The sequence below is a fragment of the Watersipora subatra genome, chromosome 4 (genome assembly GCF_963576615.1).
Source record: "Watersipora subatra chromosome 4, tzWatSuba1.1, whole genome shotgun sequence".
Lineage (NCBI taxonomy): Eukaryota > Metazoa > Bryozoa > Gymnolaemata > Cheilostomatida > Watersiporidae > Watersipora > Watersipora subatra.
The window spans coordinates 31,621,478-31,645,994 of NC_088711.1; the positions used below are offsets into that span (position 1 = coordinate 31,621,478).

A 24,517-nucleotide genomic window follows, 5' to 3' on the forward strand; every position below is an offset into this window, starting at 1 on the left:
TCTATTATTACATGTATTTACTTATAAATTTTACAACGAGTTACGACTACTTCCACCACTTCATGCAATACTTTATTAGTCTAACTACTGGTGACAAGAGCTAAAACATAAAATGTAAAGGTAAGAAGGTGTAAGCTATAACAATCTGGTAATATAGCAGTCAGAAGATAGATCGATGTAATATAGCAGCCAGGAGATAGATCGATGTAATATAACAGCCAGGAAATAGATCGATGTAATATAACAGCCAGGAGATAGATCGATGTAATATAGCAGCCAGGAGATAGATCGATGTAATATAACAGCCAGGAGATAGATCGATGTAATATAACAGCCAGGAGATAGATCGATGTAATATAACAGCCAGGAGATAGATCGATGTAATACAACAGCCAGGAGATAGATCAATGTAATATAACAGTCAGGAGATAGATCAATGTAATACAACAGCCAGGAGATAGATCAATGTAATATAACAGTCAGGAGATAGATCAATAAAGTGTAGCAGCCAGAAAATAAATTTGACCAATCAAGATGCACAAATTTTTTGTTCTTCATTTTATTTCAATGAATTGTCTCAGTCAAAATCGTGAATCTCAAATAACCCAATAAGTAACTAAGTTTAAAAGTTGTCTTACTGAAAAATCAAAGGTGTGCTATGGTTTATAATAGTGTATTTCATAGTTTTCTATTAAAGCTCATCAGGAATTTATAGACTTATGCTAATAATAAAGCGTTACAATGTTAATAACAAACAGCTCGTCATTACGGACTTCAAGCTAAATTCTGCTCATGGTATTATTAATATATTATTAATAGCCAGTTTTAATTAACATTAGTGCACATTTCTAGTGTTATGTTATCATATCGACAGTGTGTCGGCAGCAGCAGTGTGTGGGCATCGCCAGTGTGTAATATGCACAATGTGCGCACCTCATGCCCTTATGTTATTTCAATATTTCAAGAATATTTAATTTATTTAATCAGTGATACCAGTGATGATCAGTGGTAGGTGGCTGCGTTTGACTAATACATTGCCTGTATGCATTCTATTATGAATTGCCTTTATCTCGGCAACATGAATGCATTATTGATGTATAACTGTTTTACCTGCGCTCCTTTGTGTTTGACAGCAGACCTGCATGAGAGTAAAAGAGACAAATTCAAATCAATACATAACAATAGGTATCCAACAAGCTGCTTATTGAAAAGAACTTGCTACCAAGACTGCAAAACAGACGACTATCAGGTTGCATTCCATCATCTTTGGAAACTAATTGCCAGTAAATTAAGAGTAAAACTGCCACAAGCATGGGTGGGCTGCAGTCCAACCCAATAGATAATCTGACCCAAGAGGAGATCGGCGAGCTAACAGACACATTCAACATGTTTGATGACGACGGTAGCGGGACTATAAGCACAGAAGAGCTTGGTCAGGTTTGTGTTCGTGGTTCCTTTGAGTCTTCTCACTTACTCCTGGTAGGGAATAATATCTAACGACTCACTTTCCAATACAGTATGGAGTTAAAACATTTATAAATGGCCACATAGGAGGCTGTGAGATCTGAAGAACTTAAAAAAGCTCACTAATATTTAAATCTGTGCAGCAAGTGTAATGTTATTTCAACATTTCAAAAATATTTAATATATTTAATCAGTGATATACCAAATTGAAAAAATTAGTTGGAGTATAAATTAACTTATGCTGTGCCTATATATGAGTCTCTTTAGAAGCAGGACTCTAGATGTGTCTACATCTAGAGTGTCTTTAAAAGCAGGACATGATAGTTACTAGTTTGTCAACAAACTTGCCAGATTGTAGCCAGTCACAGCAAAGCAGCGAGCAGATTGTTCAAATCTCATTAGTTCATTTGGTCAGGAAGCTAATACATAGCGTAAATATTTCCCTTTATATTATCCAACTGCTGTTTGCAGTAGGCATCAGCTCACTAAATTGTGCATGATTTCACTTGCACTTCTTACAAGTCATCAATATGTCTCTTTTAAGGTTCACATTTCAGAAACTTCTGCAGCAACAATGGCTTCTGTGTTCAGTCATTTGAGTGAAGGAAGAAACAGGACATTGTCTCAAGCAATTGCGCTAAGCAAACACTTTGGTCGCATCTATTTATGCACGGCCTGCGTCGTAGGATATCTTTAAATATTTCTATCACTTGGATGGTTTCATCCGCACTTAGACAACCATCAGAGTTGGTCTAATCCTACAGTAGACAAACGAGGGAGAATCAACTACAATACTTTCATATACAAACAACACTTTTAGACTCGTTCTTATAAAAAGCTGAACCATTGGCTCCTGCAAACAATAAAATGCTAGACCAAAGGCTCCTGCAAACTGGCTTTACGCGTTCAACTGCGGAAAAAAATTGGGCTAAGAAAGCATAGGTTGAATTTAAAAATCTGTTGAATGGGGGTAAATTGACGAGCAGTCTATATGTTGATAGAGATATGGTTTACGGTTATGAATCACATAATATAAACCGGGATAATGCTGATATCGGAGTGAGAGATGTTTTCTCATTTTCCTGACCCACTGTAATTAGGCATATCTATTGAAAACCGACTACTTGCGCAAGTAGCATCCTCAGCAAGTTTTGACCTAATAGAAACCATAACTGCCCGATGAGAGGGAGCAACTGTGGCTCAGTGGGTCGTATCCTGAATCAGTAGGCCAGTCGTTTGAGTCACACCAGACCCTTGGGAGGGTTAACAAAATCATTCAACTATCACTGCTCTTGTGCTGCATCAGTCTAAAGCCTGCAGAGGTTGTTCGGAAGGGAACCCTTATAATATGCATTTTTCACAGCGCTATCAGATTATAGACAATCGGTGATTTTCTTCATAACTGCCCCCTGAGGTCCCTGGCAACAATCTGACTAGTTCAAGCATGCCCTCTTGAGGTTCCTGGCAATCTGACTACTCCAAGTGGGTTCCCCTGAGGTTCATGGCAATCTGACTACCCCAATCGTGTCCCCCTGAGGTTCCTGGCAATCTGACTACCCCAATCGTGTCCCCCTGAGGCTCCTGGCAATCTGACTACCCCAATCGTGTCCCCCTGAGGTTCCTGGCAATCTGCCTACCCCAAGCGCTATTGCTAGTTCAATATACCAAATTGGAAAAAAAACTTCAGATGCATATCTTCTTCTTCTTCTTAGTCAACAAGACCCTAAAGTATCAGATTCTCTTGTCTTTCGTACTAAACATACTTTTTCTGGGTCATGATCACATCAATTCGGTAAACAGTATGCATTTACACATTTGTTGACTGATTTCTTCCCATGCTCATACGCATATGCAAAGGGCCGTCTGTTTAATACCTAAAAATATTTGATTTCAAAATTGTCTGATTCCTGAGAAGCAGCGTCTTAACCCCCTACCCGCAGGCCATTGTGCATTGCCAGACTTCCTGTTAGTTCTTAGTAAATTCAAGTTTATGATAATTTGTTGTTTCTAGATGACTTTCATATAATATCACTATTCTACAGGTGATGAGAGCTCTTGGACAAGACCCTACAGTAGAGGAATTGGAAGCCATGGTGGAAGATGTGGATGAAGATGGCAGTGGCAGCATTGAAGTTGACGAATTTATCAAGATGATGGCAAAACGATCTAAAGGTAAAAGGTTGCTTAAGGTTGCTTTTTAAGTCTTGTTGCTAGTAATTTAATACTGCTAGTACAAGTGGTACAAGTAGTACTGGTGATACTGATAGTACTGCTGGTACAAGTGATACTAGTGATACTGGTGATACTGATAGTACTGCTGGTACAAGTGGTACTGGTGATACTGATAGTACTGCTGGTACAAGTGATACTAGTGGTACTGGTGATACTGATAGTACTGCTGGTACAAGTGTGCTGGTGATACTGATAGTATTGCTGGTACAAGTGATACTAGTGGTACTGGTGATACTGATAGTACTGCTGGTACAAGTGGTACTGGTGATACTGATAGTACTACTGGTACTAGTGATACTAGTGGTACTGGTGGTAGTAGTGGTACTGGTGATACTAGTGGTACTGCTGGTACTGGTCGTGCTAGGAGTTCTGGTCTTATTAAAAGTATTAATAGTTCTGGCTAATAGTGTTCGCTTTTAAAATAAACCTTTAGACTAATTAAAAAAAATTATCACCAAGATACAAATAATAAATTTGGCCACAATACCGAACTCTCTATACTCTCTTTACTCTCTCTACTCTCTATACTCTCTCTACTCTCTATACTCTCTCTACTCTCTATACTCTCTCTACTCTCTATACTCTCTCTATTCTCTATACTCTCTCTACTCTCTATACTCTCTCTACTCTCTATACTCTCTATACTCTCTATACTCTCTCTACTCTCTCTACTCTCTATACTCTCTCTACTCTCTATACTCTCTCTACTCTCTATACTCTCTCTACTCTCTCTACTCTCTATACTCTCTCTACTCTCTATACTCTCTCTACTCTCTCTACTCCCTATACTCTCTCTACTCTCTATACTCTCTCTACTATCTATACTCTCTCTACTCTCTCTACTCCCTATACTCTCTCTACTCTCTATACTCTCTCTACTCTCTATACTCTCTCTACTCTCTATACTCTCTCTACTCTCTATACTCTCTCTACTCTCTATACTCTCTCTACTCTCTCTACTCTCTATACTCTCTCTACTCTCTATACTCTCTCTACTCTCTCTACTCCCTATACTCTCTCTACTCTCTATACTCTCTCTACTCGAATACCCATAGCTAAAACCTGATGCATCTATCTAGTTGGAAAATAGATTTCTCTGGAAGCCACACACTTTTATCTGTTAAAATATTTTATTGAGACCCTAAGCTAACTAAAGTTATGTTCCACATTTTTTTTACTCTCATTAGAACTCCAAAGACAGTAAGTGGGATCATATTGATAAGTAAGTGATAGTAAGTAATAGTAAGTGACAGTAAGTGATAGTAAGTGATAGTAAATGACAGTAAATGACAGTAAGTGATAGTAAGTGATACATATTGTCAGTTCTGGCACTGGAGTTGCCAAAAAATGCAAAATGATGAGCAGACTATTAGAAGCCATGTTGAGAGCGGCTCTGTTTTTGTTTATTTAGTCTCTCTCGCTCTCTCGTAGTCGGTCATTTTGACAATGACTGTCTTATGGTTTAGGCTTTATCCTTGACTTCCAAGCAGCTCTGTTTTCTGCCTTCTTTTGCTATCTGTTTGTGTTCAATTCCCTCAACTTAATGTTAAGCTTAGCTACATCTTAGTATCTCAATATGGGTCCCTGATTCCTTTTACCTCCATATAGTTGTGAATATAATGGTTGTCTTATCAATCTTATGGAAATGTTGATTTAATATCAGTATATATAACTTATAACATATAAATTTTAACATATAACTTATAACATATAACTTCGAGCTTTAAATATTCCAAAAAAGCTCGAAAAAATATTCAAACATGAAAATGAATGCCAAATAAATGCCACTAAATGTCAAACAAATCAACAAATGCCCTTTAGAAACATCTAGTTGTTCATCTATAATAAGTTCCTAGTTATTATAAGCAGCCGCCTGCCGGAAATTGCTAGCAATTACACGAGCTCTCACACGAGTTTGAACTTCGTTGAGAATGTCAAGTAATGGTAAATTGCTGCAAGGATTCTTTTTGAACGAAGCTTGCCTATTAGTGTCAGTAAGAGGCTGATATACCTTACTATAATTGCATAGGTTTTCTTTATGAACAAGTTCACAACACAAATCAGACGGCATAGCTCATGGCACAACATACAGCTCTAGTATGTATAGATATCTTATATACAAACCATTGCATGAAATGTTCTTCAAGACTGTCTTCATTTTATCAATTGGAAATTTGAAACTGTCATTGGAGTATGATGTTGTTGTTGCTATAGGCTCTCTTGTTGAAAATTCATTTTGACTATTGTCTGTGAAATTCAGAGTAACAAAAAGGCGCATTACTTTTAGGCATGTTTAATTAGGATCTTTGGCAAGCACAAACTTTTGAAACATTGCCTTTGAGCCGAACAAATACCTGCCATAACCTGTCAACTGAGCTTTCTTTTGTGAAGGCACACTAATTTATAAAAGATAAAGCCAGGTTAGACCAGATGATTCGAAGAAGCTAGTTAATAATCGGATCTCTTTAAAAAACTTGAACTAAAAATTGACAGGTTACGGCAGGTGTCACTGCTTGCATAAGTGATTTGCATTGGCTGTTTAGTTGTGGTTCATAAGGTGAAAATTGTTGAAATTCATGATAAGACAAGAGTTCTTTATTGTGAAACACTACTTTCCAATAGATGTCACAAATGCTAATGGGGCGATGAAATGCGATGATGCGAATGGTTACCATGATGTTAGTTGGTAAGGCACTGCTACCAACAAATAGTATAATAGACACAATCGGTAAAAGTTTCATTATAACGTAACGCAATCTAAGTGAGCTTTCATGGCCTAGGTCATGTTTATAAATACATGTACAGGATTTTCACTTTAGTAGCATCACAAGTAACTTGCTCATTACTAATATGAAGTAGAAGCTAAAAACGCTGATCACAGGCTAAGGAACAGATTTCAAACTTTGAAGCTCCATCAAGCTTGTGGTTACAAAGAAAATCCATAAAAATACTTTTGTCTGTTCATCCTTTTGAAATTGACCTGCGAAATTGTCAGATGTCATTGTAATTTTCCCCTTAGCCCAAACGTTATATTAACGCCCCAGTCATCTAGCGAGCTAGCCTTCTACATTTAGTCGAGTCTTGCATCAACCTTTTTAGAAATGCTACTGCCATGTTTGACTATTAACTAGGGTAGCAGAGATGCTGGAGAAGAGGCGTAATCAATACAATCAATACATGTGTTGGCAGGTTATGAGAAGGAAGTAAAGATGACATTCAAATCAATTCACAATGGAGGATTCATAACAAAGGAAGAGATAAAAAAGATATACAGCCAATTGGGAGAGAATTTATCAGACAAGGACATACAACTGCTGTTAAATGCAGCAGGAGCTGACTCTGAGGGCAGAATAAGCTACAAACAATTTTCTACTATGATGAAGGAAATTTTGGAAGAGCAAAAATGACAAACCAGCAAAACACCCATTCCATATAAAGTATGAGAAATCTGCACAGACATTTTAGTAATTGCTACTATAACGGTAGTGCTATAACACACTCTCATGTCTTCTATAATGCTGAACGGGGACAACTGTAGCAACCAGCTTTCATAAAAAAATGTGTACAACATAGCTAATTAATTTGGTACCTTTATCTTTATTAAATAATATTCTCACCTACTGTGAGGCATAACTTTCTCAATGTATAGTTAGTTGTTAGTCAAGTCACCTCAATAGGCCTCAATAATAGCTACTGATCACACCTCTACATGTCTTATAGCTGGTCTTGTAGTAAGCTAGGAGACAGAAATTCACAAATATGCCCTCCGTTATTTTTACTAATTTTTGTCGGCATGATCTCAGGCAAATAAACATAATGCCTGAGGTGCCTGAACAAACTAAATTATGACTGCATTATGATCATCTCAATGCTACTTATTCATCGACGAATTTCTATTCATGTGTTTGATTGAAATGCTCAATGGGGCCGTTAGACAAACAATGTTTAACAATATTTTTGTAAACAATTATGAACAATGGAATATGCGGCAATAAATCATTGATGGCTTATTGGTTGTATAGCATTCTTCTTGATGCTGGAGAGCTAATATTTTCGTACTGAAAGGAAAGAATGCTCCAAGATCAGATTGGCTAGAAACATTCCATTGCGAGTTGAAGGCTGATGACAGAATCGGTGAATAATTTATTTTATCTAAAACATTTGTTATAACAAGCATATCAAAACAAAATAATGTAAAATAGCTGTGAAATCTTCATCACTAATCAGAACAGTGACTAAGGTTCCATATTAATAAATCTAGCCCATCTGCCTCCTCAGCAGATAACCCTATTGGCAACAATAAAATCTGGTCACTCTATGTCATACTTGAAAGCAGTAAAAAAAGCTAGTAATTTGTCAGTGAGCATCTATTCAAATGGGTTTTTGCTCTTTTCCTCAAATGGATTTGATCCAGCTGTTAAGTCATCCATAAATGGGTTAGACGACTCCTCAGTTGGATGAGCACCCGATGCCTCTTCAAATGGATTAGCAGCAGCAGACTCCACAAATGGATTAGGCCTGGCAGGCTCCTCAAAAGGATTAAATGCAGCTGGTTGTCCGGCTGGGGTAGCTGAAGGTAAGGTAGAGGCAGTAGTTGGTGGCTCCACGAAGGAGTTATTAGAGGCCTTGGAGTTACCTGCCTGACTTGGACTAGAAGTGGCTGATCTGCTAGATTGATTTGAGGACTGGCGAATATGTCCTTTTATGAATGACAAACCTGAATTTATAGCCTTTCCTGCCGACGTCTGCCTCTTGTGACCTTGAAAAATGACAATAGGTACACTGATCTTATTATCACATGCAACAAGCTGTTGCAGAAGCGTCAATAGAGCCGTACGGTGACCACACTGTTATATTAATTTTACATTGCAACGATTCAAAAAGCTTCTAGCAGATAGACATCTGCCCAAAACATTTTTAGTGTTTTTCATCAAGACTTTTTTGGGAGAACATAACTTCAAGAAGGTTTCTGTCTCGAAGAGAATTAAGCGTTTTGCTGAGTAAAAGCCTCGCAAAAACAACTGAAAATCGTGTAATTCTTTTGAAAACTCAATACAATTAGTATTCTATGAACATGCATAGCTCATACTAAAATTTATTTCTATTAACAAAATCTTTTGTACATGAACATTCATTTACATATCTACTACTACAAAAAAAGCTACAACTATGTACAATTGTCTATGTATCAAATGCTTGGAAGCATTCCTTTCGGCAGAGTCCAACGCCACAGCTCTTACACCAAGTTAAGATGCGTGGATCCTTTGCAACCACCAACCCTGCTCTTGCTACAAACAGCACAAACTTTACATTTCTTGTCTGGGATTGTTTCACAAAAATGTCTAGCTGTAAATCTAGACTGAATGTTACCCAAGCTTGGTCTACCAACATGGTGTTGAGTCTCTTGGTAACCACCGAGCAGGCCTTCAATTACCACACTTTTCGGACTATAAACCGCGCCCTTATATAAGCCGCATCTGCTTTATTTTCCAAAAAACGATATTAAAACAATACGTAGGCCGCACCTTTGTATAGGCCGCAGAACTCAGAACGGTGCATTTTAATGCGGCAACAACTTTGCTGCTTAAAATAGAACAGTGCCTAACCGCACTGTTTCGTATTAACCGACGCTTTTTAACCTAGTGCCTAACGGAACAGTACCATTAGGCATTGTTTAATATTTTCTTTCACCGCTAGAGGCGCACTAACCGGAGATTCTGGTTAATGCGCCCTAGTGGTGAAAGAATAAGCCACAGATTAGCCGCACCCTTATATAAGTCGCATGGATCAAATCATCAGAAAAAAGTAGCAGCTAATAGTCCGAAAAGTACGGTACCTCTACAATAAAGTTATAATGTTCCATTGGCTTTGCAACGTTGGGATTTAGCTTATACATAACCTATGCATTTGGCATTGTTCTGTCCCGGAGATAAAAAATATTGTTTTCCAGCATTGATCGCTCTTTGCTCAGCAGCATAAGTTTTGGTCATTTGATCAGCTACGCCGATGCCACCTACTCCAGCATTGTATTCCACCACTACAGTTGGTAATGTTTTGACCTGACCGTTCCAAAGCCTCATCCCGCAAGTCTTTGGAGAAGCGTGAGTAGATAGCATGCGTACTTGCTTCCTGTCTAATCGAGACAATGCCAAGATCTGGCCATTTCACATCACTCTCATCTCCCCTCTGTTTGTCAGCTTAGCATTGATTCCTTCAGGCTTGTCACCATCTAAGTCACTAACCATTTTCCATTCATTAAAAGTTGTGTGGTTACACTTACTTCACCTTCTGATCTCTCAGTGTTAAAATACTGTGTATGAGAGCTAGTATCGCGGTTATTACTTGTTATGGAGCTGCTGCTAAGACGCACTCCTCAATTATTCGCAATGACATGAGTAGATGTAGCACCGTCCGAGCTACAGTACCATAACCATCACTTTTCTTTGTATATTTAAAGTCTTCAGAGTTTACAAGACTACCCATCATCTGAATTACTATCACACTGATCAGACAAAAAATCACTAACGACCGCGAGATCAAATAAATTTTCATTTTTTCGTTTTAAACGTCGAGCCACATGTTGATCGGTTTTTGCAACTTCTATTTTTTCAAAGGAGCCGTGATTTTGTATATCTTTAGCTTTGAGCACAAAGCGATGCCTCTAAGATAATCATTTCAGATTGTAAGTTATCGAATAATATCTTGCCGATAATATTTAAAATTTATTAGCGTATATATCCATTGTTTATGGTTACTAGGCAACAGCTTCATAAACATCTGCTGAAAGCGACAGAAGAGTCGCTTCCCTACAGAACCGATAAACGACGTTTTGGTCGCTTCCCGAACAAAAAAGTTAACGGCAACTAGCATCGAACAAAGTTATCCAATGTGCTGAGAGTTATGTGCTTCCAATGAGAAATTTCTTTACCTGCTAGTTACTATATGTACCTGCTATTCATTATATGTACCTGCTATTCACTATATGTACCTACTAGTCACTATATGTACCCACTAGTCACTATGTGTACCTGCTAGTAACTATATGTACCTGCTAGTAACCATATGTACCTGCTAGTAACTATATGTACCTGCTAGTAACTATATGTACCTGCTATTCACTATATGTACCTGCTATTCACTATATGTACCTGATATTCAATATAAGTACCTGCTAGTCACTGTATGTACCTGCTAGTCACTATATGCACCTGCTAGTCACTATATGCACCTGCTAGTCACTATATGCACCTGCTAGTCAATATATGTACCTGCTAGTCAATATATGTACCTGCTAGTCACTATATGTACCTGCTAGTAACTATATGTACCTGCTAGTCATTATATGTACCTGCTAGTCATTATATGTACCTGCTAGTCAATATATGTACATGCTAGTCACTGTATGTACCTGCTAGTAACTTCATGTACCTGCTAGTAACTATATGTACCTGCTAGTAACTATATGTACCTGCTAGTAACTATATGTCCTGCTAGTAACTCCATGTACCTGCTAGTAACTTCATGTACCTGCTAGTAACTATATGTACCTACTAGTAACTATATGTACTTGCTAGTAACTATATGTACCTGCTAGTCAATATATGTACCTGCTAGTCAATATATGTACCTGCTAGTCTATATATATGTACCTGCTAGTAACTTCATGTACCTGCTAGTAACTATATGTACCTGCTAGCAACTATATGTACCTGCTAGCAACTATATGTACCTGCTAGTAACTATATGTACCTGCTAGTCAATATATGTACCTGCTAGTCACTATATGTACCTGATAGTAACTCTATGTACCTGCCAGCCCTATATGCTAGCAAGTACCTTATGTCATGCCGGTGGGTACATCTCAAGAAAAATAGCTTGCTACTACATGTCTACTAGTCTACTAAAACAACAAAGAAACAAGCCTCAAGCAGCCGTTTCTGTAAAAATGTAGTGACAGCAATCACACTCAAGTTACATGTCACTATTACCTGTAGGCTTGGTGGTGTGCCCAACGCTGAGGAAAGGTGGTCCTGCATTAGCCTCTGACGTAGTCAGCTGAGTGGCGGTAGAGACCCTGGCTTTACGATTTTCCAAATCCTTTGGAATTTCCTTGGGGCCTGAGACCGTGATTGCCTGCAAAAGACTCAGCTTGGTACATTTGAAAGGCTTGAAAGATGTGTGATTGTAGCGAAGTGTAAATAGTTTGCGAAAATGTTGACAAGACTGACAACTTCGTTTTACACAGAAGTAATTTCTCATATAATTTTTACACACTGTAAAACGAGCGGTAGTAGTGGTCAATGAGAAATGCGAGCTGTAAAACAAGCTCTAGTAGTGGTCAATGGGAAATCTGAGCTGTAAAACAAGCGATAGTAGTGGTCAAGGAGAAATGTGAGCTGTAAAACAAGCGATAGTAGTGGTCAATGAGAAATGTGAGCTGTAAAACAAGCAATAGTAGTGGTCAATGGGAAATGTGAGCTGTAAAACAAGCGATAGTAGTGGTCAATGAGAAATGTGAGCTGTAAAACAAGCGCTAGTAGTGGTCAATAAGAAATGTGAGCTGTAAAACAAGCGCTAGTAGTGGTCAATGAGAAATGTGAGCCGTAAAACAAGCAATAGTAGTGGTCAATGGGAAATGTGAGCTGTAAAACAAGCGATAGTAGTGGTCAATGAGAAATGTGAGCTGTAAAACAAGCAATAGTAGTGGTCAATGGGAAATGTGAGCTGTAAAACAAGCGCTAGTAGTGGTCGATGAGAAATGTGAGCTGTAAAACAAGCGCTAGTAGTGGTCAATGAGAAATGTGAGCTGTAAAACAAGCGCTAGTAGTGGTCAATGAGAAATGTGAGCCGTAAAACAAGCAATAGTAGTGGTCAATGAGAAATGTGAGCCGTAAAACAAGCACTAGTAGTGGTCAATGAGAAATGTGAGCCGTAAAACAAGCGATAGTAGTGGTCAATGAGAAATGTGAGCTGTAAAACAAGCGATAGTAGTGGTCAATGAGAAATGTGAGCCGTAAAACAAGCGCTAGTAGTGGTCAATGAGAAATGTGAGCCGTAAAACAAGCGATAGTAGTGGTCAATGAGAAATGTGAGCCGTAAAACAAGCGATAGTAGTGGTCAATGAGAAATGTGAGCCGTAAAACAAGCACTAGTAGTGGTCAATGAGAAATGAGAGCTGTAAAACAAGCGCTAGTAGTGGTCAATGAGAAATGTGAGCTGTAAAACAAGCGCTAGTAGTGGTCAATGGGAAATGTGAGCTGTAAAACAAGCGATAGTAGTGGTCAATGAGAAATGTGAGCTGTAAAACAAGCGATAGTAGTGGTCAAGGAGAAATGTGAGCTGTAAAACAAGCGCTAGTAGTGGTCAATGAGAAATGTGAGCTGTAAAACAAGCGATAGTAGTGATCAATGAGAAATGTGAGCTGTAAAACAAGCGATAGTAGTGGTCAATGAGAAATGTGAGCTGTAAAACAAGCAATAGTAGTGGTCAATGAGAAATGTGAGCTGTAAAACAAGCGCTAGTAGTGGTCAATGAGAAATGTAAGCTGTAAAACAAGCAATAGTAGTGGTCAATGAGAAATGAGAGCTGTAAAACAAGCAATAGTAGTGGTCAATGAGAAATGTGAGCCGTAAAACAAGCGCTAGTAGTAGTCAATGAGAAATGTGAGCTGTAAAACAAGCGATAGTAGTGGTCAATGGGAAATGTGAGCTGTAAAACAAGCGATAGTAGTGGTCAATGAGAAATGTGAGCTGTAAAACAAGCGATAGTAGTGATCAATGAGAAATGTGAGCTGTAAAACAAGCGATAGTAGTGGTCAATGAGAAATGTAAGCTGTAAAACAAGCAATAGTAGTGGTCAAGGAGAAATGTGAGCCGTAAAACAAGCGATAGTAGTGGTCAAGGAGAAATGTGAGCTGTAAAACAAGCGATAGTAGTGGTCAATGAGAAATGAGAGCTGTAAAACAAGCGATAGTAGTGGTCAATGAGAAATGTAAGCTGTAAAACAAGCAATAGTAGTGGTCAAGGAGAAATGTAAGCTGTAAAACAAGCAATAGTAGTGGTCAAGGAGAAATGTGAGCTGTAAAACAAGCGCTAGTAGTGGTCAATGAGAAATGTAAGCTGTAAAACAAGCGATAGTAGTGGTCAATGAGAAATGTGAGCTGTAAAACAAGCGATAGTAGTGGTCAATGAGAAATGTGAGCTGTAAAACAAGCGATAGTAGTGGTCAATGAGAAATGTGAGCTGTAAAACAAGCGATAGTAGTGGTCAAGGAGAAATGAGAGCTGTAAAACAAGCGATAGTAGTGGTCAATGAGAAATGAGAGCTGTAAAACAAGCAATAGTAGTGGTCAAGGAGAAATGAGAGCTGTAAAACAAGCAATAGTAGTGGTCAATGAGAAATGTGAGCCGTAAAACAAGCGATAGTAGTGGTCAATGGGAAATGTGAGCTGTAAAACAAGCGATAGTAGTGGTCAATGAGAAATGTGAGCTGTAAAACAAGCGCTAGTAGTGGTCAATGAGAAATGTGAGCCGTAAAACAAGCGATAGTAGTGGTCAATGAGAAATGTGAGCTGTAAAACAAGCGCTAGTAGTGGTCAATGAGAAATGTGAGCTGTAAAACAAGCAATAGTAGTGGTCAATGAGAAATGTGAGCTGTAAAACAAGCAATAGTAGTGGTCGATGAGAAATGTGAGCTGTAAAACAAGCGCTAGTAGTGGTCAATGAGAAATGTGAGCCGTAAAACAAGCGATAGTAGTGGTCAATGGGAAATGTGAGCTGTAAAACAAGCGATAGTAGTGGTCAATGAGAAATGAGAGCTGTAAAACAAGCAATAGTAGTGGTCAATGAGAAATGTGAGCTGTAAAACAAGCAATAGTAGTGGTCAATGAGAAATGTGAGCCGTAAAACAAGCGATAGTAGTGGTCAATGAGAAATGTGAGCTGTAAAACAAGCGATAGTAGTGGTCAATGGGAAATGTGAGCTGTAAAACAAGCGATAGTAGTGGTCAATGGGAAATGAGAGCTGTAAAACAAGCAATAGTAGTGGTCAATGAGAAATGTGAGCTGTAAAACAAGCGCTAGTAGTGGTCAATGAGAAATGTGAGCTGTAAAACAAGCGCTAGTAGTGGTCAATGAGAAATGTGAGCCGTAAAACAAGCGATAGTAGTGGTCAATGGGAAATGTGAGCTGTAAAACAAGCGATAGTAGTGGTCAATGAGAAATGTGAGCTGTAAAACAAGCGATAGTAGTGGTCAATGGGAAATGTGAGCTGTAAAACAAGCGATAGTAGTGGTCAATGGGAAATGAGAGCTGTAAAACAAGCAATAGTAGTGGTCAATGAGAAATGTGAGCTGTAAAACAAGCGCTAGTAGTGGTCAATGAGAAATGTGAGCTGTAAAACAAGCGCTAGTAGTGGTCAATGAGAAATGTGAGCCGTAAAACAAGCGATAGTAGTGGTCAATGGGAAATGTGAGCTGTAAAACAAGCGATAGTAGTGGTCAATGAGAAATGAGAGCTGTAAAACAAGCAATAGTAGTGGTCAAGGAGAAATGAGAGCTGTAAAACAAGCAATAGTAGTGGTCAAGGAGAAATGTGAGCTGTAAAACAAGCAATAGTAGTGGTCAATGAGAAATGTGAGCTGTAAAACAAGCAATAGTAGTGGTCAATGAGAAATGTGAGCCGTAAAACAAGCGATAGTAGTGGTCAATGAGAAATGTGAGCTGTAAAACAAGCGCTAGTAGTGGTCAATGAGAAATGTGAGCTGTAAAACAAGCGATAGTAGTGGTCAATGAGAAATGTGAGCTGTAAAACAAGCGCTAGTAGTGGTCAATGAGAAATGTGAGCTGTAAAACAAGCGATAGTAGTGGTCAATGGGAAATGTGAGCTGTAAAACAAGCAATAGTAGTGGTCAATGAGAAATGTGAGCTGTAAAATAAGCAATAGTAGTGGTCAATGAGAAATGTGAGCCGTAAAACAAGCGATAGTAGTGGTCAATGAGAAATGTGAGCCGTAAAACAAGCGCTAGTAGTGGTCAATGAGAAATGTGAGCTGTAAAACAAGCGATAGTAGTGGTCAATGAGAAATGTGAGCTGTAAAACAAGCGATAGTAGTGGTCAATGGGAAATGTGAGCTGTAAAACAAGCGATAGTAGTGGTCAATGAGAAATGTGAGCTGTAAAACAAGCGATAGTAGTGGTCAATGGGAAATGTGAGCTGTAAAACAAGCGATAGTAGTGGTCAATGAGAAATGTGAGCTGTAAAACAAGCGCTAGTAGTGGTCAATGAGAAATGTGAGCCGTAAAACAAGCGATAGTAGTGGTCAATGAGAAATGTGAGCTGTAAAACAAGCGCTAGTAGTGGTCAATGAGAAATGTGAGCTGTAAAACAAGCAATAGTAGTGGTCAATGAGAAATGTGAGCTGTAAAACAAGCGCTAGTAGTGGTCAATGAGAAATGTGAGCTGTAAAACAAGCGATAGTAGTGATCAATGAGAAATGTAAGCTGTAAAACAAGCGATAGTAGTGGTCAATGAGAAATGTAAGCTGTAAAACAAGCGATAGTAGTGATCAATGAGAAATGTAAGCTGTAAAACAAGCGATAGTAGTGGTCAATGAGAAATGTGAGCTGTAAAACAAGCGATAGTAGTGGTCAATGAGAAATGTGAGCTGTAAAACAAGCGATAGTAGTGGTCAATGGGAAATGTGAGCTGTAAAACAAGCGATAGTAGTGGTCAATGAGAAATGTGAGCTGTAAAACAAGCGCTAGTAGTGGTCAATGAGAAATGTGAGCCGTAAAACAAGCGATAGTAGTGGTCAATGAGAAATGTGAGCTGTAAAACAAGCGCTAGTAGTGGTCAATGAGAAATGTGAGCTGTAAAACAAGCAATAGTAGTGGTCAATGGGAAATGTGAGCTGTAAAACAAGCAATAGTAGTGGTCAATGAGAAATGTGAGCTGTAAAACAAGCGATAGTAGTGGTCAATGAGAAATGAGAGCTGTAAAACAAGCGCTAGTAGTGGTCAATGAGAAATGAGAGCTGTAAAACAAGCAATAGTAGTGGTCAATGAGAAATGTAAGCTGTAAAACAAGCGATAGTAGTGGTCAATGAGAAATGTGAGCTGTAAAACAAGCGATAGTAGTGGTCAAGGAGAAATGTGAGCTGTAAAACAAGCGATAGTAGTGGTCAATGAGAAATGTGAGCTGTAAAACAAGCGCTAGTAGTGGTCAATGGGAAATGTGAGCCGTAAAACAAGCGATAGTAGTGGTCAATGGGAAATGTGAGCCGTAAAACAAGCGATAGTAGTGGTCAATGAGAAATGTGAGCTGTAAAACAAGCGATAGTAGTGGTCAAGGAGAAATGTGAGCTGTAAAACAAGCAATAGTAGTGGTCAAGGAGAAATGAGAGCTGTAAAACAAGCGATAGTAGTGGTCAAGGAGAAATGTGAGCTGTAAAACAAGCAATAGTAGTGGTCAATGAGAAATGTAAGCTGTAAAACAAGCGATAGTAGTGGTCAATGAGAAATGTGAGCTGTAAAACAAGCGATAGTAGTGGTCAATGAGAAATGTGAGCTGTAAAACAAGCGCTAGTAGTGGTCAATGGGAAATGTGAGCTGTAAAACGAGCGGTAGTAGTGGTCAATGAGAAATGTGAGCTGTAAAACAAGCGATAGTAGTGGTCAATGAGAAATGTGAGCTGTAAAACAAGCGCTAGTAGTGGTCAATGGGAAATGAGAGCTGTAAAACAAGCGCTAGTAGTGGTCAATGAGAAATGAGAGCTGTAAAACAAGCAATAGTAGTGGTCAATGAGAAATGTAAGCTGTAAAACAAGCGATAGTAGTGGTCAATGAGAAATGTGAGCTGTAAAACAAGCGATAGTAGTGGTCAAGGAGAAATGTGAGCTGTAAAACAAGCGATAGTAGTGGTCAATGAGAAATGTGAGCTGTAAAACAAGCGCTAGTAGTGGTCAATGAGAAATGTGAGCTGTAAAACAAGCAATAGTAGTGGTCAAGGAGAAATGTGAGCCGTAAAACAAGCGCTAGTAGTGGTCAAGGAGAAATGTGAGCCGTAAAACAAGCGCTAGTAGTGGTCAATGAGAAATGTGAGCCGTAAAACAAGCAATAGTAGTGGTCAATGAGAAATGTGAGCTGTAAAACAAGCGCTAGTAGTGGTCAATGGGAAATGTGAGCTGTAAAACAAGCAATAGTAGTGGTCAATGAGAAATGTGAGCTGTAAAACAAGCGATAGTAGTGGTCAATGAGAAATGTGAGCTGTGAAACAAGCGATAGTAGTGGTCAAGGAGAAATGAGAGCTGTAAAACAAGCAATAGTAGTGGTCAATGAGAAATGAGAGCTGTAAAACAAGCAATAGTAGTGGTCAATGAGAAATGTGAGCTGTAAAACAAGCGCTAGTAGTGGTCAATGGGAAATGTGAGCTGTAAAACAAGCGATAGTAGTGGTCAATGAGAAATGTGAGCTGTAAAACAAGCGATAGTAGTGGTCAATGAGAAATGTGAGCTGTAAAACAAGCGATAGTAGTGGTCAATGAGAAATGTGAGCTGTAAAACAAGCGATAGTAGTGGTCAATGAGAAATGTGAGCTGTAAAACAAGCAATAGTAGTGGTCAATGAGAAATGAGAGCTGTAAAACAAGCAATAGTAGTGGTCAATGAGAAATGTGAGCTGTAAAACAAGCGCTAGTAGTGGTCAATGGGAAATGTGAGCTGTAAAACAAGCGATAGTAGTGGTCAATGAGAAATGTGAGCTGTAAAACAAGCGCTAGTAGTGGTCAATGAGAAATGTGAGCTGTAAAACAAGCGATAGTAGTGGTCAATGAGAAATGTGAGCTGTAAAACAAGCAATAGTAGTGGTCAATGAGAAATGTGAGCTGTAAAACAAGCAATAGTAGTGGTCAATGGGAAATGTGAGCTGTAAAACAAGCGATAGTAGTGGTCAATGAGAAATGAGAGCTGTAAAACAAGCGATAGTAGTGGTCAAGGAGAAATGTGAGCCGTAAAACAAGCGCTAGTAGTGGTCAATGAGAAATGTGAGCTGTAAAACAAGCGATAGTAGTGGTCAATGAGAAATGTGAGCCGTAAAACAAGCGATAGTAGTGGTCAATGAGAAATGTGAGCTGTAAAACAAGCGATAGTAGTGGTCAATGAGAAATGTGAGCTGTAAAACAAGCGATAGTAGTGGTCAATGAGAAATGTGAGCTGTAAAACAAGCGATAGTAGTGGTCAATGAGAAATGTGAGCTGTAAAACAAGCGATAGTAGTGGTCAATGAGAAATGTGAGCTGTAAAACAAGCGATAGTAGTGGTCAAGGAGAAATGTGAGCCGTAAAACAAGCGCTAGTAGTGGTCAATGAGAAATGTGAGCTGTAAAACAAGCGATAGTAGTGGTCAATGAGAAATGTGAGCCGTAAAACAAGCGATAGTAGTGGTCAATGAGAAATGTGAGCTGTAAAACAAGCGATAGTAGTGGTCAATGAGAAATGTGAGCTGTAAAACAAGCGATAGTAGTGGTCAATGAGAAATGTGAGCTGTAAAACAAGCGATAGTAGTGGTCAATGAGAAATGTGAGCTGTAAAACAAGCGGTAGTAGTAGTCAATGAGAAATGTGAGCTGTAAAACAAGCAATAGTAGTGGTCAATGAGAAATGTGAGCTGTAAAACAAGCGATAGTAGTGGTCAATGAGAAATGTGAGCTGTAAAACAAGCAATAGTAGTGGTCAAGGAGAAATGAGAGCTGTAAAACAAGCGACAGTAGTGGTCAAGGAGAAATGAGAGCTGTAAAACAAGCGATAGTAGTGGTCAAGGAGAAATGTGAGCTGTAAAACAAGCGATAGTAGTGGTCAATGAGAAATGTGAGCTGTAAAACAAGCGATAGTAGTGGTCGATGAGAAATGTAAGCTGTAAAACAAGCGATAGTAGTGGTCAAGGAGAAATGTGAGCCGTAAAACAAGCGATAGTAGTGGTCAATGAGAAATGTGAGCTGTAAAACAAGCGATAGTAGTGGTCAAGGAGAAATGTGAGCTGTAAAACAAGCGATAGTAGTGGTCAATGGGAAATGTGAGCTGTAAAACAAGCGATAGTAGTGGTCAAGGAGAAATGTGAGCCGTAAAACAAGCGATAGTAGTGGTCAAGGAGAAATGAGAGCTGTAAAACAAGCGATAGTAGTGGTCAAGGAGAAATGTGAGCCGTAAAACAAGCGCTAGTAGTAGTCAATGAGAAATGTGAGCTGTAAAACAAGCGATAGTAGTGGTCAAGGAGAAATGTGAGCTGTAAAACAAGCGATAGTAGTGGTCAATGGGAAATGTGAGCTGTAAAACAAGCGATAGTAGTGGTCAATGAGAAATGTGAGCTGTAAAACAAGCGATAGTAGTGGTCAATGAGAAATGTGAGCTGTAAAACAAGCGATAGTAGTGGTCAATGAGAAATGTGAGCCGTAAAACAAGCGATAGTAGTGGTCAATGAGAAATGTGAGCCGTAAAACAAGCGCTAGTAGTGGTCAATGAGAAATGTGAGCTGTAAAACAAGCGATAGTAGTGGTCAATGAGAAATGTGAGCTGTAAAACAAGCGATAGTAGTGGTCAATGAGAAATGTGAGCTGTAAAACAAGCGATAGTAGTGGTCAATGAGAAATGTGAGCTGTAAAACAAGCGATAGTAGTGGTCAAGGAGAAATGTGAGCCGTAAAACAAGCGATAGTAGTGGTCAATGAGAAATGAGAGCTGTAAAACAAGCAATAGTAGTGGTCGATGAGAAATGTAAGCTGTAAAACAAGCAATAGTAGTGGTCGATGAGAAATGTGAGCTGTAAAACAAGCGATAGTAGTGGTCAATGAGAAATGTGAGCTGTAAAACAAGCGATAGTAGTGGTCGATGAGAAATGTAAGCTGTAAAACAAGCGATAGTAGTGGTCAAGGAGAAATGTGAGCCGTAAAACAAGCGATAGTAGTGGTCAATGAGAAATGTGAGCTGTAAAACAAGCGATAGTAGTGGTCAAGGAGAAATGTGAGCTGTAAAACAAGCGATAGTAGTGGTCAATGGGAAATGTGAGCTGTAAAACAAGCTCTAGTAGTGGTCAATGGGAAATGAGAGCTGTAAAACAAGCGATAGTAGTGGTCGATGAGAAATGTAAGCTGTAAAACAAGCGATAGTAGTGGTCAATGGGAAATGTGAGCCGTAAAACAAGCGCTAGTAGTGGTCAATGAGAAATGTGAGCTGTAAAACAAGCGATAGTAGTGGTCAAGGAGAAATGTGAGCTGTAAAACAAGCGATAGTAGTGGTCAAGGAGAAATGTGAGCTGTAAAACAAGCGATAGTAGTGGTCAATGAGAAATGTGAGCCGTAAAACAAGCAATAGTAGTGGTCAATGAGAAATGTGAGCTGTAAAACAAGCGATAGTAGTGGTCAATGAGAAATGTGAGCTGTAAAACAAGCAATAGTAGTGGTCGATGAGAAATGTGAGCTGTAAAACAAGCGATAGTAGTGGTCAATGAGAAATGTGAGCCGTAAAACAAGCGATAGTAGTGGTCAATGGGAAATGTGAGCTGTAAAACAAGCGATAGTAGTGGTCAATGAGAAATGTAAGCTGTAAAACAAGCGATAGTAGTGGTCGATGAGAAATGTAAGCTGTAAAACAAGCGATAGTAGTGGTCAAGGAGAAATGTGAGCCGTAAAACAAGCGATAGTAGTGGTCAATGAGAAATGTGAGCTGTAAAACAAGCGATAGTAGTGGTCAATGAGAAATGTGAGCCGTAAAACAAGCGATAGTAGTGGTCAATGAGAAATGTGAGCTGTAAAACAAGCAATAGTAGTGGTCAATGAGTAATGTGAGCTGTAAAACAAGCAATAGTAGTGGTCAATGAGAAATGTGAGCTGTAAAACAAGCAATAGTAGTGGTCGATGAGAAATGTGAGCTGTAAAACAAGCGGTAGTAGTGGTCAAGGAGAAATGTGAGCTGTAAAACAAGCGCTAGTAGTGGTCAATGAGAAATGTGAGCTGTAAAACAAGCAATAGTAGTGGTCAATGAGAAATGTGAGCTGTAAAACAAGCAATAGTAGTGGTCGATGAGAAATGTGAGCTGTAAAACAAGCGGTAGTAGTGGTCAAGGAGAAATGTGAGCTGTAAAACAAGCGCTAGTAGTGGTCAATGAGAAATGTGAGCTGTAAAACAAGCAATAGTAGTGGTCAATGAGAAATGTGAGCTGTAAAACAAGCAATAGTAGTGGTCGATGAGAAATGTGAGCTGTAAAACAAGCGGTAGTAGTGGTCAAGGAGAAATGTGAGCTGTAAAACAAGCGCTAGTAGTGGTCAATGAGAAATGTGAGCTGTAAAACAAGCAATAGTAGTGGTCGATGAGAAATGTGAGCTGTAAAACAAGCAATAGTAGTGGTCAATGAGAAATGTGAGCTGTAAAACAAGCAATAGTAGTGGTCAATGAGAAATGAGAGCTGTAAAACAAGCGATAGTAGTGATCAATGAGAAATGTGAGCTGTAAAACAAGCGATAGTAGTGGTCAATGAGAAATGTGAGCTGTAAAACAAGCGCTAGTAGTGGTCAATGAGAAATGTGAGCTGTAAAACAAGCAATAGTAGTGGTCAATGAGAAATGTGAGCTGTAAAACAAGCAATAGTAGTGGTCGATGAGAAATGTGAGCTGTAAAACAAGCGGTAGTAGTGGTCAAGGAGAAATGTGAGCTGTAAAACAAGCGCTAGTAGTGGTCAATGAGAAATGTGAGCTGTAAAACAAGCAATAGTAGTGGTCAATGAGAAATGTGAGCTGTAAAACAAGCAATAGTAGTGGTCGATGAGAAATGTGAGCTGTAAAACAAGCGCTAGTAGTGGTCAATGAGAAATGTGAGCTGTAAAACAAGCAATAGTAGTGGTCGATGAGAAATGTGAGCTGTAAAACAAGCAATAGTAGTGGTCAATGAGAAATGTGAGCTGTAAAACAAGCAATAGTAGTGGTCAATGAGAAATGAGAGCTGTAAAACAAGCGATAGTAGTGATCAATGAGAAATGTGAGCTGTAAAACAAGCGATAGTAGTGGTCAATGAGAAATGTGAGCTGTAAAACAAGCGCTAGTAGTGGTCAATGAGAAATGTGAGCTGTAAAACAAGCAATAGTAGTGGTCAATGAGAAATGTGAGCTGTAAAACAAGCAATAGTAGTGGTCGATGAGAAATGTGAGCTGTAAAACAAGCGGTAGTAGTGGTCAAGGAGAAATGTGAGCTGTAAAACAAGCGCTAGTAGTGGTCAATGAGAAATGTGAGCTGTAAAACAAGCAATAGTAGTGGTCAATGAGAAATGTGAGCTGTAAAACAAGCAATAGTAGTGGTCGATGAGAAATGTGAGCTGTAAAACAAGCGATAGTAGTGGTCAATGAGAAATGTGAGCTGTAAAACAAGCGATAGTAGTGGTCGATGAGAAATGTAAGCTGTAAAACAAGCGATAGTAGTGGTCAATGGGAAATGTGAGCCGTAAAACAAGCGCTAGTAGTGGTCAATGAGAAATGTGAGCTGTAAAACAAGCGATAGTAGTGGTCAAGGAGAAATGTGAGCTGTAAAACAAGCGATAGTAGTGGTCAAGGAGAAATGTGAGCTGTAAAACAAGCAATAGTAGTGGTCAATGGGAAATGTGAGCTGTAAAACAAGCGATAGTAGTGGTCAATGAGAAATGTGAGCTGTAAAACAAGCGATAGTAGTGGTCAATGAGAAATGTGAGCCGTAAAACAAGCAATAGTAGTGGTCAATGAGAAATGTGAGCTGTAAAACAAGCGATAGTAGTGGTCAATGAGAAATGTGAGCTGTAAAACAAGCACTAGTAGTGGTCAATGGGAAATGTGAGCTGTAAAACAAGCGATAGTAGTGGTCAAGGAGAAATGTGAGCTGTAAAACAAGCGATAGTAGTGGTCAAGGAGAAATGTGAGCTGTAAAACAAGCTCTAGTAGTGGTCAATGGGAAATGTGAGCTGTAAAACAAGCGATAGTAGTGATCAAGGAGAAATGTGAGCTGTAAAACAAGCGATAGTAGTGGTCAAGGAGAAATGTGAGCTGTAAAACAAGCAATAGTAGTGGTCAATGGGAAATGTGAGCTGTAAAACAAGCAATAGTAGTGGTCAATGGGAAATGTGAGCTGTAAAACAAGCGATAGTAGTGGTCAATGAGAAATGTGAGCTGTAAAACAAGCTCTAGTAGTGGTCAATGAGAAATGTGAGCTGTAAAACAAGCGATAGTAGTGGTCAATGAGAAATGAGAGCCGTAAAACAAGCGATAGTAGTGGTCAATGAGAAATGAGAGCTGTAAAACAAGCGATAGTAGTGGTCAAGGAGAAATGTGAGCTGTAAAACAAGCTCTAGTAGTGGTCAATGGGAAATGTGAGCTGTAAAACAAGCGATAGTAGTGGTCAATGAGAAATGTGAGCTGTAAAACAAGCAATAGTAGTGGTCAATGAGAAATGTGAGCTGTAAAACAAGCGCTAGTAGTGGTCAATGAGAAATGTGAGCTGTAAAACAAGCGATAGTAGTGGTCAAGGAGAAATGTGAGCTGTAAAACAAGCACTAGTAGTGGTCAAGGAGAAATGTGAGCTGTAAAACAAGCGCTAGTAGTGGTCAAGGAGAAATGAGAGCTGTAAAACAAGCAATAGTAGTGGTCAAGGAGAAATGTGAGCTGTAAAACAAGCGCTAGTAGTGGTCAATGAGAAATGTGAGCTGTAAAACAAGCGCTAGTAGTGGTCAATGAGAAATGTGAGCCGTAAAACAAGCGATAGTAGTGGTCGATGAGAAATGTGAGCTGTAAAACAAGCAATAGTAGTGGTCGATGAGAAATGTGAGCT

At 39.0% G+C, this 24,517-nt stretch overlaps 2 protein-coding genes across 5 annotated transcripts in view; one reads left to right on the forward strand and one right to left on the reverse strand.

Moving 5' to 3' along the window:
- The first annotated feature begins 1,255 nt into the window (after positions 1–1,255).
- Positions 1,256–7,454, forward strand: LOC137394870 (calmodulin-like). Its single transcript, XM_068081643.1, has 3 exons — positions 1,256–1,437; positions 3,507–3,636; positions 6,886–7,454. Exons 1-3 carry the CDS (start codon positions 1,312–1,314, stop codon positions 7,101–7,103), a joined length of 474 nt encoding a protein of 157 aa, XP_067937744.1. The 5' UTR covers positions 1,256–1,311; the 3' UTR covers positions 7,104–7,454.
- Positions 7,455–7,822: 368 nt separating this feature from the next.
- The window catches only part of LOC137392951 (vacuolar protein sorting-associated protein 11 homolog), an 88,841-nt gene continuing 72,146 nt past the window's right edge, over positions 7,823–24,517 (reverse strand). For all 4 annotated transcript variants that reach the window (XM_068079316.1, XM_068079315.1, XM_068079314.1 and 1 more), the window contains 2 exons: positions 11,685–11,829; positions 7,823–8,455 (listed from right to left, as the gene is read on the reverse strand). In XM_068079316.1, the coding sequence (XP_067935417.1) occupies positions 8,064–8,455; positions 11,685–11,829 (537 nt within the window). In that variant the 3' untranslated portion in view covers positions 7,823–8,063. The remainder of the gene's footprint in view (positions 8,456–11,684; positions 11,830–24,517) is intronic.